Source organism: Pholis gunnellus (genome assembly GCF_910591455.1).
Source record: "Pholis gunnellus genome assembly, chromosome: 5".
NCBI classification, from domain to species: domain Eukaryota; kingdom Metazoa; phylum Chordata; class Actinopteri; order Perciformes; family Pholidae; genus Pholis; species Pholis gunnellus.
This window is the reverse complement of record NC_136531.1, coordinates 10,689,775-10,707,266: the sequence shown is the minus strand read 5'-3', so window position 1 is coordinate 10,707,266 and position 17,492 is coordinate 10,689,775. Positions and strand designations below refer to the sequence as shown.

Genomic DNA, 17,492 nt, shown 5'->3' with positions numbered 1-17,492 from the left:
CTTTTTCTGAATATTCATGTCATAGAATGATCGCATAGTTTACAGGTTGGTAGCAGCAATTAAAGTAACTGCAGCGGAGATCAGAGCGTACCGCGTCTTATTTCGTTCACTGCTATATTGTTATTGATCAGAAATGCTGCACTGTCAGCCAGTGAAGTGGGTCTCAACCTCCATTTCACCCTTCAGCCGCCTCCCAACCATTCCTCGACTGTGGGAACCGACTGAAATTCTCACAATGAGGCTTTTAGTAGTCAGCTGTGCTCCAGTGGTTTCCAGTTTCACACTCAGCCTAGCGTGTCTCCTCTTAACGGCCACATCACTGTCCACGAGACATGCGGCCACGACGGATGTTTTCCGCTCCACCCACATGTCTCACTACGGAGTGTGTGTGTGTGTGTGTGTCCCCGTCTCTGTCTTCCGTCTTCCACACATAGTCACACACAGTGGGCACCGCGCCTCTGATCATGTCTCTGTTTGTGTCTTTACCCTGATCTTCCTGCCAACGCTGTTTTGATGATTGTTCCTGCCGGCCCCTCGTGTCTGTCCGTCCACCAGTGTGATGAGTGAATTCTAGTGGAACCTGACATCTCGCTCCACTGGAGATGAGTCACTTAATCAATATCTCTTTGTTCCCCCCCCCCTTTTCTCTTTCATTCCTCTTCTTTCCTTTTGATAGTGTTCCCTCCAAGCACATGCTGCGAGCTCTCTGCACCAGCTCCCCCACCTGCTGCGTTGGTACAGCCGTGTTCAGGAGGTACCCGGGGTCCTTCGGGCTGCCAAGGAGTGTGGCATGGCTCTTTCCATCCCCGAAGTTCTCATGTCCAGCCTTCCGGGGCCTTCAGCAGAGGACGTCCCAACTAGCCTTTTGGAGCTAGAAGAAGACCAGGAGATGACCGCGCAGCCTCCCTTTGTCGGCGGCCCCAGGCCCACACTGACCAAACTTCAAGTAAATTAAAACATTTCCTTTTACTTATCATGTTTTACCTCTATGTTTCAGCAAACATGCTCTCACACCAGGTTCCAGTGTCCCTTCACAGTACGGGTAGAGGGTTTTAGGGCTCCAATTGGTTGTTAAAGGTGCATAATACGAGATTGGGAGCATCTAGATTGCCTCTCAACATGGCGACGCCTGGGCCGGGGGCTCGTAGCTAACGCTAAACGTGCTGACGGAGCTAACGGTGTATACCTGAGGGGGAACCGGAGCTTGCGTGCTACGCTTCCGCGACGACTCTGTCTGATGGGATGGCGTTATCGGCTGTAACCGCTGTATGAGAGCAGTGCAGAGCAGCGGCCGAAAGCTAGCCGGTGGGGCACGCTCACGTGCACTAACATGCACTTACGGCCGGCCCGGCTATAGTTCAACAAAGCACAGAGAAGCTCTGATAACAACACACAGAGAGGGAAAGTGACTTCATGCTCTGCTCAGGTAGACATTATTCCACTGTATCTTTAATAGTTGCTCCCTGCTTTATTAATGCTCTTACTGTCGTATAGTGCTCCTTTAACTATTATCCCTGTAATTTCATGCTCCCATTTTCTGCCGATTGTGCCTTCAAGAGTGTATCTCTAAGTTCATGTTTTGGCTTCTGGCAGACTCTCTTAATCGTAAACTGTTTTGCCTTTCTGCCAGTGCTTAAACGTTATGTGCTTTCAGTCACAGAATTAACATTTTAAGTGGGCTTTTTTTAAGATGCTTGTCTGTATACATGATTTTCTTCTCACAGTATTTTTTTATCAATCAATACAAACTAATAAAAAAAAGTAACCAGTCTTAAAAGAATAATATAATCTGTTTATAGCAACAGTATTGTACTGCCCTCAGTGCATTGTAAAATGCACCGTTCAGTGGATCCGTTGGCCACTTGCAATAGTGCAGACAATGCACATTCAGCTTATGCTCATTTCAGGTGCAGTAAAAACAATGAATCCAGTCCAGAAGAAAACAAAAGTTTTATAGTCTGACTAAGTAGTTTTTTAGTAATGGCTCAAAATCTTATTGTAAAGAGACAAGACGGCACACAACAGCAGCATAATGTGTCCACGCTCTTAACATGCAGTTCCCTCAGGAAGCTTTGGCCAGAGACACACAACACACAGTCACACAAATGTATAGCGTTCTCTGCTCTACAGCACACCAAATATGGCCCCTGCACTATTTCTTTCTACCAGCTTTTCCAGAAGGAGATAGGCAGACCCAGCTGTTCAAAAGGAGAATTTCTCCTCAGCCCTGACTAACCTCTCACTACTCTAAGCTTTCAGACTGTTCACTTGGCCTTGTTGCTCTGCTCTCTCAGCAGAGATATTCCTGTGATTTCCTGCTGGCTAAGTGTCTATAACAGGGGTCTCAAACTCCAGGCCCACGGGACAAATCGGCCCGCCATGTCATTTTATGTGGCCCGCGAATCCGCCAGCAAAAAAAAAATTAAAAGTTAGACTTGATACAATTTACAATTATCCTCTGCTCTCTGTATCGCGCACAGCGGAGTTCCGCCCCGGTCCGCACGCGCACACTCCCACCCCCCAAAGCTGTAAACCTAGGGGAAACACTGCAGTTATTTACCAATATGTTAGGAGTAGTTACATTTACACAGTCTTATATTTACAACCGGCCCTTTGAGGGCAACCATGATGCTGATGTGGCCCAGAGTGAAATTGAGTTGGAGACCCCTCGTCTATAACAATGTGTGTGTTTTTTTTTTAAAGATGGGAAGAGAGCAAAGAGGAGAACGCAGTATTTGGACAGTTTGGATGAGGCGGATGAGTGAGCTGGGTGGTCTGGATGGGATTTGCCTTTAACATGCCATGCTGCTGGATTGAATTTAGATGGACAGATGTGCACAAATGACAGTTTTCATAGCAGGTTGAAATCAGACATTAAAACTGAGAGGAATGCCTGCACGCACACACACACACACACACACACACACACACACACACACACACACACACACACACACACACACACACACACACACACACACACACTCACACTCTCAATCAATCACACACAATGGCCACCATTCTTTCTTTGCCTAGAGGGATTATAAGGATGGCTGCGTGTCGCCACCATCATGTCTGCACTGCAGCTGTTGTGTTGTCTTGGCCAAGGGGGGGTTGTGCGTGTGCGCGCGTGTGCGTGTGCACACGAGTGCATATGTCCTCATATATGATTGTGTGCGTCCCGGGGCAAGTACATGGAGACCGAGAGGTCTGCCGTCTGACACGCGATCCCTCACTGCTGCTAACCAGAGTCACCGGGCTCATCCCGCTACTCTATCCACAATATAAATGGCTCATAAACTCTCCCTCTTCCTCACTTCAGTTAACACACACTGATGCATGCCAGTCAAACTGCCTGTGCAATGAGCTGTGGAGGCGCAACACTGTGATAATGTAAACAAAAGAGTAGGGCCCGCTACCAAAATCCAAGACTAATACCTGCCTGCTGTCACTGACACGTTGATTGACAGGTCTCTAAACACAGTTACTAACATTAGCCAAACATTCAATTCGTAAAATATGGGGGTGGTCCAGAGAAGGCGGATTAGTGAGTTAACAGGATTAGTTGCATTTTCTGTTGGCAAGTCTAGTCTGTCTTAATTACATAGCCCAATATCACAAATCTACCCCAGGGGTGTTTGACAGTCTGTACAGCATTCAGCTGCCTCTGTCGTTTTTGACCATCGATTTGGATAAGGAAAAACTCTCCAAACTACCACGACCTGAAAAGAGGACACGCTACACAAACAAACAAACAGGCAGCAAACCTAACGCACAGGATTCACACAGATAGGAGAAAGACACAAACGCACGAGGCAGAATGTTGGCAGAAAGGGGCTCACAGGAAAACTGTGATTACTCAAAGTCTGCGTCTGTGCCTGACCATGGAAACTGAAACTGAACAGCTGTGGGGCGGGTTACTTCCTCCTTACGGTCCTCCGTTGGGCATGAGGGGTTTGGCCATTGCTTGCCGTATGAGACTCAACTCTACCAGCTTGTATGTAGTGTCCATCTTAACTTCAGGACATCACTGGTGCATTGTGACAATGTGGCCTGACTGATGTCAACGCTCGATCTTTTGAACCGCAGTGTTGCAGCTTGTCCTTTTGCACAGATCTTTATTTGAGCTCCTTACTTGCCAGGCTGCCATTGTGCAAGGCTTCCACCGTATCTTTTAAATGTGTTGATATATAATAACTTACCTTCTTTCAGTGTTTCAATAGAATTAGATGTTCAGTTAAATCATTAACAGTCATTTCGGACCATTGCTGTAGACGCATTGTGTGTTGGATTAGTTTGAAACTGAATCATTTGTTTAAATTCACTTTTTAAGTCTGTTAAAACAGTTAAAATGGTGCTGAATTAACGAGGGTCATTTTGAGGCTGTAGTTCATGCTGTTTTTGTGTTGGAATGCATTATATTGTTATTATGTTGATTATAATGTAATGTTGCACAACACCACACAATTCAGCCCCAGGTCACTGTAGTCAACACACAAACAAAAGAAGAAATTATTTTTAGTAAAATGGTGTTTATTCAGAGATGTTGTTTTGTGTTGCATTACATCACGCAACTGTTAATATTTGTGTAGCCTTCAGTTTATGTCTTCAAGTTATTTACCTGTATATACTGGGTAATATGCTCTGATAGGAGGAATACCGCATATTGCACCTTGATAATACTATCATCTGTAGCATAGATGTTTGTTTTTTAAGTTATCATATTATGCATTAGCACAATCAATTGTTTTAGTGGTAACTAAATACACACGTTTTGACTTCATAAAAGACTTGAATAAAGCCTCACATTTGTGTGATTTAAACAAAAAGAGTTAATATTGTCAGAGACCACAATGTGGATGCCATTCTGCCTGCACCACACACCTCTTAATCATAAGCTGATGTCGTATTTACTAGTGGCCATGCAGACCTATTGTTACATTAGATTAGGAAGTCCACTGATGTGAAGGCAAATACGCAGCTGTTACAAAAGATTTTCCCTGAAGAGATTTTTTTTTGTATTTAATTGTTGGCAGCGATAAAAAGACTCTCTACCCATTTCCTGCCTTTTATAGACTGTGCTGAAGCACAGGCTTATATTTGTAACCCTCTTATCATCAGAGGGAGAAGGAAAAAAGGAAAGTGCGCACTTTGAAGTGTTCCTCCAGCATTTTGCTGAAGTGGATGTACAGGAGTATAGTGGTGTTGTCTCTTGAGAGGATTAGAAGTGCAGTAGCAGTGGCCTTTTCTCAGGTGTAGCCTCAGATCAGCGGGAGCAAGGTAACAAAGGGGTTGTTTAAGGAATGGTACTCTTTAAATCGCTTCATTACAACCATTTGGACCACAGAGCCTCAAGGCTGTAGAGGGGTTTCTATGGTAACCTGTGTATTCGTGTGTTCCTCCCTCAGGAAAATGGCATCGAGGCAGTGTTCACGCCTCATCCTTGCCCTGACTGGACCCTCCCGTGGGACAGCTTACCAGGAGCCATCAGCCCCACTGAAGGTAAAGTCAAATCTCTGCCCCGTGGCGTTCCTGTTTGCTTTCTCCATTCTCCTCGTGCCCTTCTGCCCTCGCAATCTTTCCTGTTGCTCCTTTGGTTTGTTTCCTTCTTATTTTTCTGTTTTCTGGTTCTTGTTTCTAAGCCCCAACTCTTCCCCATCAGCGTTAAAACCTCTTCCTTTCATCATTTTGCCTCCTCACTCTTTTATTAATCTGTATGCCTCTACATCGCACCTACTCCCTCTTTCCTTCACCCTCTATTGCTTGGTGAAGGTCTAGACAAATTGCTACTGACACTATATATGAGGAATTCTCTTAAATATTTCCATAAAACCTTCCTTGTACTACTGTTGCCTGGTGATCTTCAGTGGCACCGTCATGCCCCCTAAAAAGAAAAATATGAAGCCACTGACACTTGCAGAGTGTTGTGTTGAGCCTCAGCTGGATGCTGTTCCCCATGAGGCCCCCCCTAATGAATTCTAAAGTGCTTATCTTGATGTGTTGTTCTCCTTATTTTGTCTCGCGAAAGTGTGAAATAGGTCTTTGACTTAAACAGACTCTGCACAGCAGAAGCCCACGAAACCATGCGCGCACACACACCGAAGGCACAAATAACTATTGTGCGACGTGGAACTTGTGCATGAGCCTTAGTGGTTACTGATTGCAGTGAGAGCAGTATCTAATAGGCAATGGAAGGGTTGTTGATTGCTGCCCCAGGTGGCACTGGTGAAGCAGAGAGAAGAAATCTCAACGTTTCTCCGTCTCCCTTTCTCTTGCCTGCATTGTTTTCCTTCTTATTTGTGAGACGTCTGCGTCGGTAGCGATGCTAAATGGTATGAATGCATGTGTTGGAGCAGTGGTAATATATCATTGTCAGGGTTTGTAAGGAAATGGAGGGGTTCATAAAGACAAGAATATATACATAATATGAATATTTACATGTCTCGTTTTCTCTTCATTGTTGTGTTATGCCTTCATTTCTTGCATCCTGTCCTTTTCACTTATTCAGGAAATTTGATAAGGAGAGGTTCACGCTCATCGCTTATTCCTCCACTTATCAGAGAACAGGAAATTGAAGCTGGAGAGGTATTTCATTATCAAGATGTCCACGTGTGTGGCACCGCCAGTTCAGCTTCTTGCCTCTCTTGACTCTAGTGTTGTTGCAGGCTTACACTTCATCACCCTCCTGTAGTGTCATGTGAATAAACCTCCGTATAACTTTGAAACTAAACAAGAAGAATTGTATCGTAAGTAAACATAATCTTTACTTCTATTGTACTTTGTAGACACTCGGTTACAGTGTGTTTCACAAAGTAATTAATGAGAATGGAGAGAATATACATGATACAGCTTGCTTACGCTACCTTGCTATGTCTTACTTGTTCACTGAAATCGCCAATTTGCAGACCATCTCTTACTTATTTTGCTTCAACTAATGGAACTGCAATGATATTTTGATAATCTAATAATTTCTTTTGTCACTTTAAAAGCTAAAGTGCAGAACATTCACTGGTCCCAGCTTCTCACATGTGTGAGAAGCTGGTGCTTTTCTTTGTCATGTATGATAATAAGCTGAATATATTTTGGACTTTGGGAAACTTTAACAGACATTTTATTGGCAATTTCTAACGATGATTAATCTGTAAAATAACTGGCAGATGAATCAATAATTTAAGCAGCCCTAATAATTAATATCACTTCATTGGTATGCATTTATTCATTGATTCATCAAACAACATTCAGCACAAATACAATTTATATTCTATGTGAGCCATTTTCCGGTGGTGTGAATATTCCAAACACATCAATCCAGCGTGACCTTCATTTGAAAGCTTTAATTGGTTTATGACTTGATTATTTTATTAAATAGGGCTACATATACAATAAAGTCAGCAATATGAGGACAGACTCACTCTTTACAAACTCTGTCTGTACATTTGGAATCGATGCCCTTCTGTATTGTTCTAAAATGAACACAATGAATCAATGTGGATGAGAACAGTGTAATGGTGGCATAGTAGCTGTGGTAATGTATTTGAACAAATAGCCAGCACTTTAACTTGATAGTCACTTTTTAAAATTGAAAATGCTAGATTAGAGTCAACTCAATGAAAAACAACCTCATTTTACAATTTTTTGACTGCACTGTTACTAGCTGTAATTTATAGCATATTCATGTATTCCCACTGTACAAATTGATCATCCCTAAAACCCCACTGACATTTCAACAGAAGTGCTCTTGATGATGTGGGCAGCGTATCTATTCTGAGAACGAGAGAGACTACATTTTAGCCGGCCCACTTTTGTCGGCACTCTGCATGATAAACGGCGCTGTTGATATTCTCCTTCTGCAGTATTGGGTTTGTAGGCAGCCCCTGCGTTTCAGTGCTGTGCAATTAAAGAGGAGCAAAGACTGAAGCCAGACAATGTGTACTGAACCCCAGCGCGTGGGCTTTCACACCTATCTACACATGCCCACACCAACAGGGAAGGTTTCCCCTTACATATGCATACATATTTCCATACCTGGAAACACTAATATGACACACACAAGTATTTGAAAGCTGTCTTATTTCTAATGTAATGGCTTACCATTTTTATGTAAGTGAATATACACTGTTTGAATGCTTTGGTTTTGGCTCTGTACTTACATAGACTGAATATAAGAAGTGGACCACGTCACCCAGTGGTTTCACTGCCGTTTTGAAGCCTCGTGTTCGGCATTTCTGTCCGTCACCATCTTGGTTAGTTTTAGTTTTTTTGCAACCAGAAGTGACACGAGAGGGTGGAGCAAACAAGTACAAGCGAACGCTGAATAAGACATTTTTATGCGACCCAAAACATTAAAATTAACTTTCATGAACTGAAAAGACATGAGAGAGGGTTAAAGTTGAAAGACAAAAACACAGACAACTCCTGGACCAGACAACACCATGGTCAATCACAAAATAGCCATAATTTACTGAATGAACCTCGTGATGTATTGAACACTTGAAACTAACGATTGAGACCATAAACGCATTTTTACAATTTATAATAAGGTAATAAATCACGTTATTCTTATAGACATCGATACAGTCAGACTTTATTTTTTTTGGAGTCGCCCCCTGATGGCCATTAGAAAGAATGCAAGTTTAAGGAAGTTCACTTCACTTTTCAGACCCGGGGTTGCTGCCTGACTCCAAAGCATTGGCTGTATAGTGAAAACAATGACAAGGAGGTCAAAGTGCTGACTTTTAGCTGTAATTTGAGTGTTCACGTCCACATTCAGTGAAGCGTGTAGAAATTCCCGCCCTTTTTATCCATATTCTGAAGGGTAAAATAGGCTACAATTTGCACAGCCAATATGTGAATGTGAACACATCCAAACGCCCTTACATCTGAAAGTCAGCACTTTCACCCTGTGGTGGTTGTTTAATTTGAAATCTGTTATGCTGGTATAGAGCCAAACAATAAAGACCATCACCTGTCTTGAAACTTTATGACTCCACTGTTGGTTTCTTTCAGACGTATAGTTAATATCTACTTCTACAAAACAGAGGAAAGATAATCACACATTCATGAATTGACCCATTCATTGGGAACAAGTCCTGCACACTTATGCTCAGGTATATTCAGTGTAGAGGAACAAAGGGACCTCTGTGCATGGGAGCTGTTTATGTTGTTGCCCCCGCTGTCTGCAGACACATAAACAGCCATGTGAATACAGGGGCCATTGTGTGGAGCAGTCGACGTCTTGTCTGCAGCGCTTCACTTAATAGAGGGAGGAGGGGGAGGCAGCCCAAAAAAAAGCGGGTTAGAATGATGGAGTGCGAGACAGTGGGAGATTGAGATAGGGGTGAGACAGCCTGGAGAGAGACAAGGGTTATCAGGAGAGAACAAGGCAGGGAAAGAGGGGTGAACGAGACAATAGGGCATAAAAAGGGAGGGCTGGTGTGGAAACTGCATAGTTGTCATGCTTGAGACCCGCTGCTGTTCCGTCCTCGGGTTGTTTTGGTACAAGGAGAGGAGATGAGATGAGTTCACATGTCTTCTTCTTTGGTTACGACAGTATGACAGAAGTTGAACTACTGGAGTGAAAACTGGCCCAATTTGTCTCTTGTCGCCCTCCTTCGCCTACAGCAGAGATGTCATTGAGTTGTTTTTTTGGGGGGTTTGGTAGAAGTAGGAGAAAAGGCTGAACAATTGGATGTCTTCTCACAGTTTTTTTTCAGTCATAATTCAACATCTTAACATAAAAATCCCTGCATTTTATAGTATTGTGCAGTATTAATAGTAGTAACACAAACTGCAAAAATATTGTTTCAACGCTTTAGTGTAGAACATTTTAAATGGTACAGTCAGTAGTATTTGCCTTGAAGTGAAAGAAGGATCATCATTTTTTAAGGTGCTTTTTGCTCATCCAAACTGCAAAGACAAAAAAAAAGATGGATGACCAATTAGGCTTATTATCAACATACTGAACTACTCAAAACATTACACTTAAAAATAGGATGCTGAGAAAACGCGGCGGGGCGGCTTGACCCTGAAATGAGAATAGCTCGTCCACTTTAAAGGTGTTTAAGTGAGCCTGGGCCGAAGTTCTCTTAATTCATTTCAATTGAATTCAAATAAGCTTTATTGGCACGACTGTTCAAGTTACATAACTGTCAAAGATAAATGACATATTACTGAGTCTCTCTCTCGCTCTCTCTCACTACTGCATCTCCATCATTTATTCACCTAAAGGCAAAATTCCCTCACATTTGGCAACTAGTGAGTGTTAATTTTGGACTCTGCTTTGGACAAAGCAGGCCAGCTGTTTGCTCCTGTTTCCAGCTGGCTGTAGCTTGATATTTACCGTGCAGACATGCCAGTGGTATCGATCTTCTCTTCTAACTCTTGGCAAGAAAGCGAATGAGCATATTTCTCAAAATGTTGAACTATTCTTTGAACATCCTCCATATTCAGTCAAATTTTCAATTTCCATCCAAAGAGTCTCTCAAAAGGGAATATTTAGAAATCTATCTGTATTTCTTTTTTTTTTTATGTTCTACATCGTTTGTTATAGGCTCAAAAACATTTGTCATGCTTCACTGAACGGTTGATCAGTAATACAATGGCTAAGCAGTGCTAAGTGGTTTCACAGCTTTAAGAGGTGGAATTAAAAGTTCTTTTTTTTTAAACTATGTTGCTTCAAGCTGAGCTTCAACTTCCTACTCCTTCACCTCCTGCGTCATCATCATCATATTTGTGATTTAAATCCCAGTAGAAATGTTAGCCACACCAGAAGTCTTGGCCCACACATTTTCAGCGCTTTACTTGTTTTCTACACTCAGCACAAGTCCAATAAGTAGTTAAACATCTGTCATGTTTAGCTTCCAGATGCCCCTCAGATGCTTACCATATTGCTTTTGGAATAGGAAGACCTATCTGTAAGATGCATCAAATAAAAAATATCAATCCAACAACAACTTTCAAATGTTTTATTTTGTACGTGGATATGCACTTCCTGTGTTTGTATTCTGTGTTCTGATACAGTGATGCTGCGTTGATTTCATCCACTGGTAAATCAGTTTGTCTGCCTGTAATAGATGTGTTTTCCCCTCCGGCATATCATTGCACTATAATTTAGATAAAGATAATTAGCTGGATTTGACACACAACCAGATTTATGAAGCTCCCTTTACATTTTCTTAATGTTCTTAACAGTTTCTCTCAGCTGCACTTTACTCTAGTGCATTATCGTTAACTTTAAATGAAGGAACATTGCAAAGATTTTATTTTCCCACTCATTACATTTTTTTTTCTTTAAGACGATCATGACACGACATCCGTTACATTTCATTGCTTGCAAGGTGCTTGTAGACGTAATTCTCTTTATAAGTTCTATTCATAGTAGTGTAAGGCTGTTCTTAACAAAAGTTCAGATCCGATGAGAAAATCAAACGGCTTGGTTGTATTAAATGTGTTTTTCTGCATCAAGTGATAATGTGACCTGCCGTTCCCATCAGCTGTGTGGAGCTTTTAAGCTGATGAACATAGTGGAACATTTAGCAGCTTAAGAGCCAGATATTTCCCTCAAGACTTGCTGGAGACAAAAACCAGAGCTAAAAGGAGAGTAAATATTTCAATCACTTGCCAGGTGGCCAGAAACACGACTTCAAATGAATTCTAATGTTGTTTTGTGTCTGCTGGGCAACTGTTTGCTCACATGTTCACCCATCTCTCTCTGTATCCCAGCCCTCATGTTTGGTGATGAACATTCAGTCGTGAATGAGGGATAAGATTAGATTGTGTCTCTTTGAATCCAAAGTTAAACGCATATTGAAGTCATTTACATCCAATTCCAGAAAAAGTAGAAATGTGGTTGATTGAAAATATTTTTGATTTAACTCTCGTCTGAACACATGTACATTTCCCTGTCTTATCCGTGGAGCTTGTGCACAGCACTTCAGTCGTCCATCTGAATTGGGGTCTGTGTACAAGGCTGTTCTTTCCTGTCCAGCTGTCAGGCTGAATGGAGCTCTGCTGAGAGAAACGCAGCAGGCTTCGTCACAGATTGGTTTAACGGCTGGCCTTCACATTACTACATCAGCTTAGTCGAGATATTATGTTGACTGAATCTCCCCCTTTCTCCCTCTGAGTTCTTTTCAAAATGCATTTTTTTGGGGGGGGGGGGGGGGGGGGTTGTGAGTGCAAAACAAGTGACACGAGCAAAGTCGAAGCACGATCATAAAAAATGAAATAAATAAAGTCCGCCTGCCTGTCAGATTCTTGTCAAAAGGCGCTTGCCATCCTTAGGCTTCTGTCAGACACAAATGTCAAGGGTAATCTAGGTGGATGATTAGTCGGTTCATTTTCACCTCAAACACTTTCTATGTACACACAAATTCTACTCATAGCAGTCTTCGTTGCCGTAAGCCTGAGTCTTGTCAACTTTCGCTAATTCAACTCTCCCACTTCGAATGCTTGTAATGAATAAAATATTCCGCCACTGAGTGTCTCGTAGAATGTTTGATCGGGGGAAACGTAGAGTTGCAAAGGAATTAGTAGGAATTGCGACAGTTCTTGAAGAGCAAATGTACCAAACAAGCCTTGAACCCTTTTCACACATGTCCTTGAGACGGAACATTTCTGCAAAAAAAAAAAGACTCATGCTAGCAGCTCTTTGAGGCTGTACTGCACAACTGGTGCTTTCTGTTCAATGATAATGTCAGCTAACATGCTCACAGTCACATTGCTAACGTGCTGAATGAAGTCAAGCAGTAAAATGTTTACTTTATTCACCATCTTAGTTTAGCAAGCATAGTTTTGCAGGGATTTGAGTATTAACAATAGTAGCATGGTGGCGCTAGATGAAAAGTCAATGCACCACAAACTTAATATAATTTCTGCTAAGTGGTAGCACGTTGGTACCACATTTCTTGGCAATCTTTTGCATAGTTGTCAAGACATTTCTATGTTTTAACGTCTGGGAACCATGAAGGTGTGTGCCAAATGTTGTGTCTAGTAGATGTTTAGTAGATGTTGAGATAGTTCACTGGATAAGTAAAGACTTTGACCTCCTTGTGCTGGATGCAAAGTCAGAAGAACTCCAAGATCAGTAGGCTTCATCTTCTGAGGGCAATCAATGTTTGTGCAATATTTTACAATGATTACTGCAATAATTGTGGAGATACTTTTTGTCTGTTGTGGACAGAACGACATTGCCCAGAGCCACTCAGCTAGCACGGCTAACAGCTGCTTGTGTTTAAGTGTTTGCCTTCAAGGAGAGGTGTGTGTTCATTTAAAGCTGTTGGTGCATGTGCAATTAAAGGTAAATTGCCTGTTATTAAAACCAGAGATCATAGAGTTTTTGGAGAGCATATGTTAATAACACAAACACATAGATGTGATGTGATGAAAATGTTGTTATTGAACATTAGCCGGGCTAACAGTTTATACGTCGTGCTGGCATTTGGTTAACACCTCATTCCCTTGGGCTTACAGCTCTAAACAACGGGCTCTGGCTCCCAAATCACTCTCATTCTCAATTAATTGAACTCATTAGAGCCTTTAAATTGGAGATTTAAAGATACGCAGTAAACATGGGACCAAGCACAACAGACAGCCAGCTTTGTTACTCCCAATTAGAGGGATAATTGGCACTTTATTTCTACGATTCAAGTTCAAACACATCTAGACTCCCTGGAGGTGTACTGCAGAGTTTCACTATTTGCAGCGATGTTTGAGTTGTGCCCATTTAAATGCAGAGCCACTGGCTGCCTCCATGATGAGCTCCCTGCAAATGTCATATCATGAATATTCATTTGTCTCCTTGGTTTTGTTTTGTTCAATAATCTCTGGTGAGGCATTGCAGAGTTGGTATGGAGCAGGGAGACGATTTGCCTAACCAGTACCTGCTTTCAGTGTGTTTTGGATTATATAGTGTTTCTAATGCCGTTTCACTAGACTCATAATTGATTACTGATTAGTGTTTTCAGCCCTGAGGAGAATGTATAAGTAAATCTCTCCACATGCTTTTCCTTTTGGAGCACAGCCTAACACGCTTTGGCTTTTAAAATATTATGTTTCTAATGTAGAGATGACATTTTAGGGAAGATTGTATGCAATAACTTTTCTTCTAGTTGTTGATCATTTTTTACTTTTGCCTTCATAGAGATGTGCTTTGGTCTTACTCTAAAAGGATAAATGCAGTTTTATGGTATCCCCTGTGGTGGAAAGTAGCAACGTCTTTTACAATTTTGAGGTACTTTACATCCATTTTTTACACTTTGCAGATTCCGATAAATGATACAAAATAGAATTGACAAATACATTAGGATGTATTTTTTATAGGTTAAGATAAGATAGGATAAAAAGCAATTAAAGTAGCTCCAACTCCCTGTTCTAAAAAGTTAAGCAAATGCAAAAGCATGCCTTACACTTGCATTCTTTCTAACAACTCTGATTGTATAGAAATCTATGAGATGACCCTTATATACATACAAAACTTAACTGATGAATAAAACAAAAACATCTAGACAGAAAGTTTATCATTATTACAGTAAAGTAAACATCTGCCATTTGTTACACGTATAAAGCAGAGGGTGTAGCAGAAAATACATGAGTGACATCCTGATTTGATGAATAATATGTTCAACTGTGGTCCTAAAACAATTCAGTAACCCAAATTAGCAACTGAAAGTTCAAGACGGTAACATGATAGTTCATTTGGAAAGATGCTCGGTACATCTGTCGGTTTCATTTGCACAATTTGTGGCTTGGCACTTTATGAAAGACGTGTTCACACAGACTATTGTTCATTTACAGAATCACAGAACAGGTTTGCGTGAAAAGCAAGTTGTGTGCGTTGGTTTGTTTAATTTTATTTTATCTGTTCTGTTTGTTTTATATCTTTTTGAATATCTCCTTCTGTCTGATTTTCTTCATCTTTTTCTTTTCCCTATTTCTCTGTCATAGTTTACTTCTCTTTATTTTGTCTTTCTATTTTTTTCTGTGCTCCTTCTCTGCCTGCCTGCCCTGCAATCTCATTACATTAACCTCTCGCCCTTTTTACTCTCTCCCCCTCAACCTCAGTCCATAAGCACTGCTTCAATATTTTTTTATAAAATTATTCCTTTTCACAAAGTCATGACAACACAATTAAAGTGCTTTGCCATTCCCACCACGACATGTATCGCTTTTGTATTTGTTCTTCTCCTCATCCCTAAAACACCTATCCTATTGAATTCCTCATTTTGTCAGCATAGGCATAAAGAAAAGCTCAAGGCTTATTAGTATGTTCTGCGTCTGGTGAACACTGTGATAGATTACGTGTCATATTTGGTTTCAGTTTGTACTGTGCGATGTGCTCCTGCTGTGGCAGGGACCTCCCCCAGTGCCCACATCTAATTTGGCTCAAAAGAAGGTTGTGTGTGGATTTCGGCATGTGTGTCTCAGCTGTCTGTGTTCAGCGTCTTGTCGTTTAAGAAGTTTCCCCTCATGTTTTTTGTACACCTGCATGGTGTTGGCTTACTGCCATAGGGGTGAGTTGTCATTATGTGTGTGTTTTGTCTGGTTCTGCATCTGCAGATCATTTAACAACAAATATAAATCACCTAAGTTGCAGGGGGGCCTCCATAGCTCTACATTTTTTACATTCTGTTTACTAAAAAGAGCAAACTTTTGCACCCCAGTAGGTCAACAGGTGCGTTGGAGAAAAACCTATGGTCGACAATACAGAACAAAAAAGCTTCCGCACACTCTTTTCTTTACTTCCACACAAACCTTTTTCAGGAGACAGAAACGTCACTAAATATCTCTGAATGCAGTCAAAGAAGACAGAATGCGGGAGTTTTTTTGTTCTACATTCTGGTAACAATAATGGCTTTTAGATAAACAATGGACCCTTTGCTATGTCCCGCCCTCGAACGCAGACAGACCAATCATAGCGTAGCACCTAATGAATCGACTTTCAACCGGATTTCAAGCTGGTGATGGCGAAACGTTGTGCAATAGTGATACTCGTTACCCGGACAGGGTAAAACCTGTGGCGCTAACATTAGCAGAGTACGTTGGCATGCTGATTTTGCCTTTTAATGATTGTAACAATGAATAAAGACCTACCCGGCTGTACAGGAACATTGCTGTTCCTTAATTTCATTATCTTCTGTCTGGATCACCTGGTGATCTGTAGGATTTAGCTTCTATCTTAAATAATGACAGTGTGGGCTCCAAGGTAATGTAGCTCTGATTAGTGAAATTATAACAAGAGACAGTCTCTCATATCCTCGCAGTTACTGGCACAAACGTATCCTTTTTCAGCATTTTAGACTGTTTTAATTGAGTTATTTTGGTTTATATTTTGTGAGACATGTTAACAGACAGAGCTGGCTAAGATAAAGGGGACCTGCAAGAATTAGAGAGTAACAATAGCTTCCATGAAGTATTTATTTATTTTCCTTTTTGGTATGCAGGTGCTCAGTAAGACGATTCATCTAAATCCTGCTCTTAAGTATTCAAAGCGCACATGTAGTGTTTGTGGTCAATCTGTAATCCTATTAATCTCGTCCCACTTTCTTGAATAAGAATATCTGTGCAGTTCCAGAACATTTGCAGTTATAACAAGGAAATATTTATATATATTGAGACTAAGTGTATACTTTCTATCACTAAAATACATTTTTAGAGCAGATAACACTAAAATAATGAGTCGAAATCTGTCAAAGAGTATTTGTTGTGGAAACGTTCCTTTCACACACCAGGAGCCTCCCTCTGCAGTGACAGTACAAACGTATGCACAGAGCAGAAGTAAGAATCTCTTTATTTCTCCCAATAGAGGTGCCCAGCTTCTGGCAACCCAATGTTTCTGTGAGAAAACCATGGAAGGGCAGGGTCACCAGCTGCCTGGAGTCCAGCCATCCTTTATTTATCCCTGAGTTAGCACTGCAAGGCTAGGGCTAAAAGCCATACTGGCTGTGAGATTTTACAAAGGTGGCAGGCCAAGAGGCGTTGACACGGCACTCCACAGATGCCAGCGTTGTGCCACTTACTCCCTGACTTTGACAGCTCCGGCAGAGTACAGAGAGCAAGGGATGCAGGGAACGTGAGTGCACTGAATAAAAAATATGGACTGCTTAGTGTGCAAGAGCAATAGTGGGGGACGGTTTTCAGGAGACACAACAGCTGGAATGAAGTATTTTGTGCACTTTATTTTTTAGAATACGTGTATTTCATTCATACTGTTGTTTAAAGTATTTGTTATACATTGAACTTAGTGCTGAAGACGTGGGTAGACCATAACAGAACATTTAGCTCCTTCTAATTAATTACAGTTGAGCGCCGTCAGTTCAAAATAGTTGATTTGATGATGCTTATTCTGTTGCGCTTGAAAATATTGCACTTGCAGAATCGCGAGGTAAGCAAATGACGATGCATCAATAATGACTTACGGCCATACATACTTACTTCAGAGATCTTTTTTCCAAACCCAGCCAGACACTCACACCTCACAACACAAACATTCACAC

The 17,492-nt window shown here is 41.4% G+C and overlaps 1 protein-coding gene across 2 annotated transcripts in view; it reads left to right on the top strand.

Annotated features, from left to right (window-relative positions):
• The window catches only part of gstcd (glutathione S-transferase, C-terminal domain containing), a 47,464-nt gene that overhangs the window by 2,904 nt on the left and 27,068 nt on the right, over window positions 1–17,492 (top strand). For both annotated transcript variants that reach the window (XM_079158934.1, XM_079158933.1), the window contains exons 4-5: window positions 677–946; window positions 5,409–5,502. In XM_079158934.1, coding sequence (XP_079015060.1) covers window positions 677–946; window positions 5,409–5,502 — 364 coding nt within the window. The remainder of the gene's footprint in view (window positions 1–676; window positions 947–5,408; window positions 5,503–17,492) is intronic.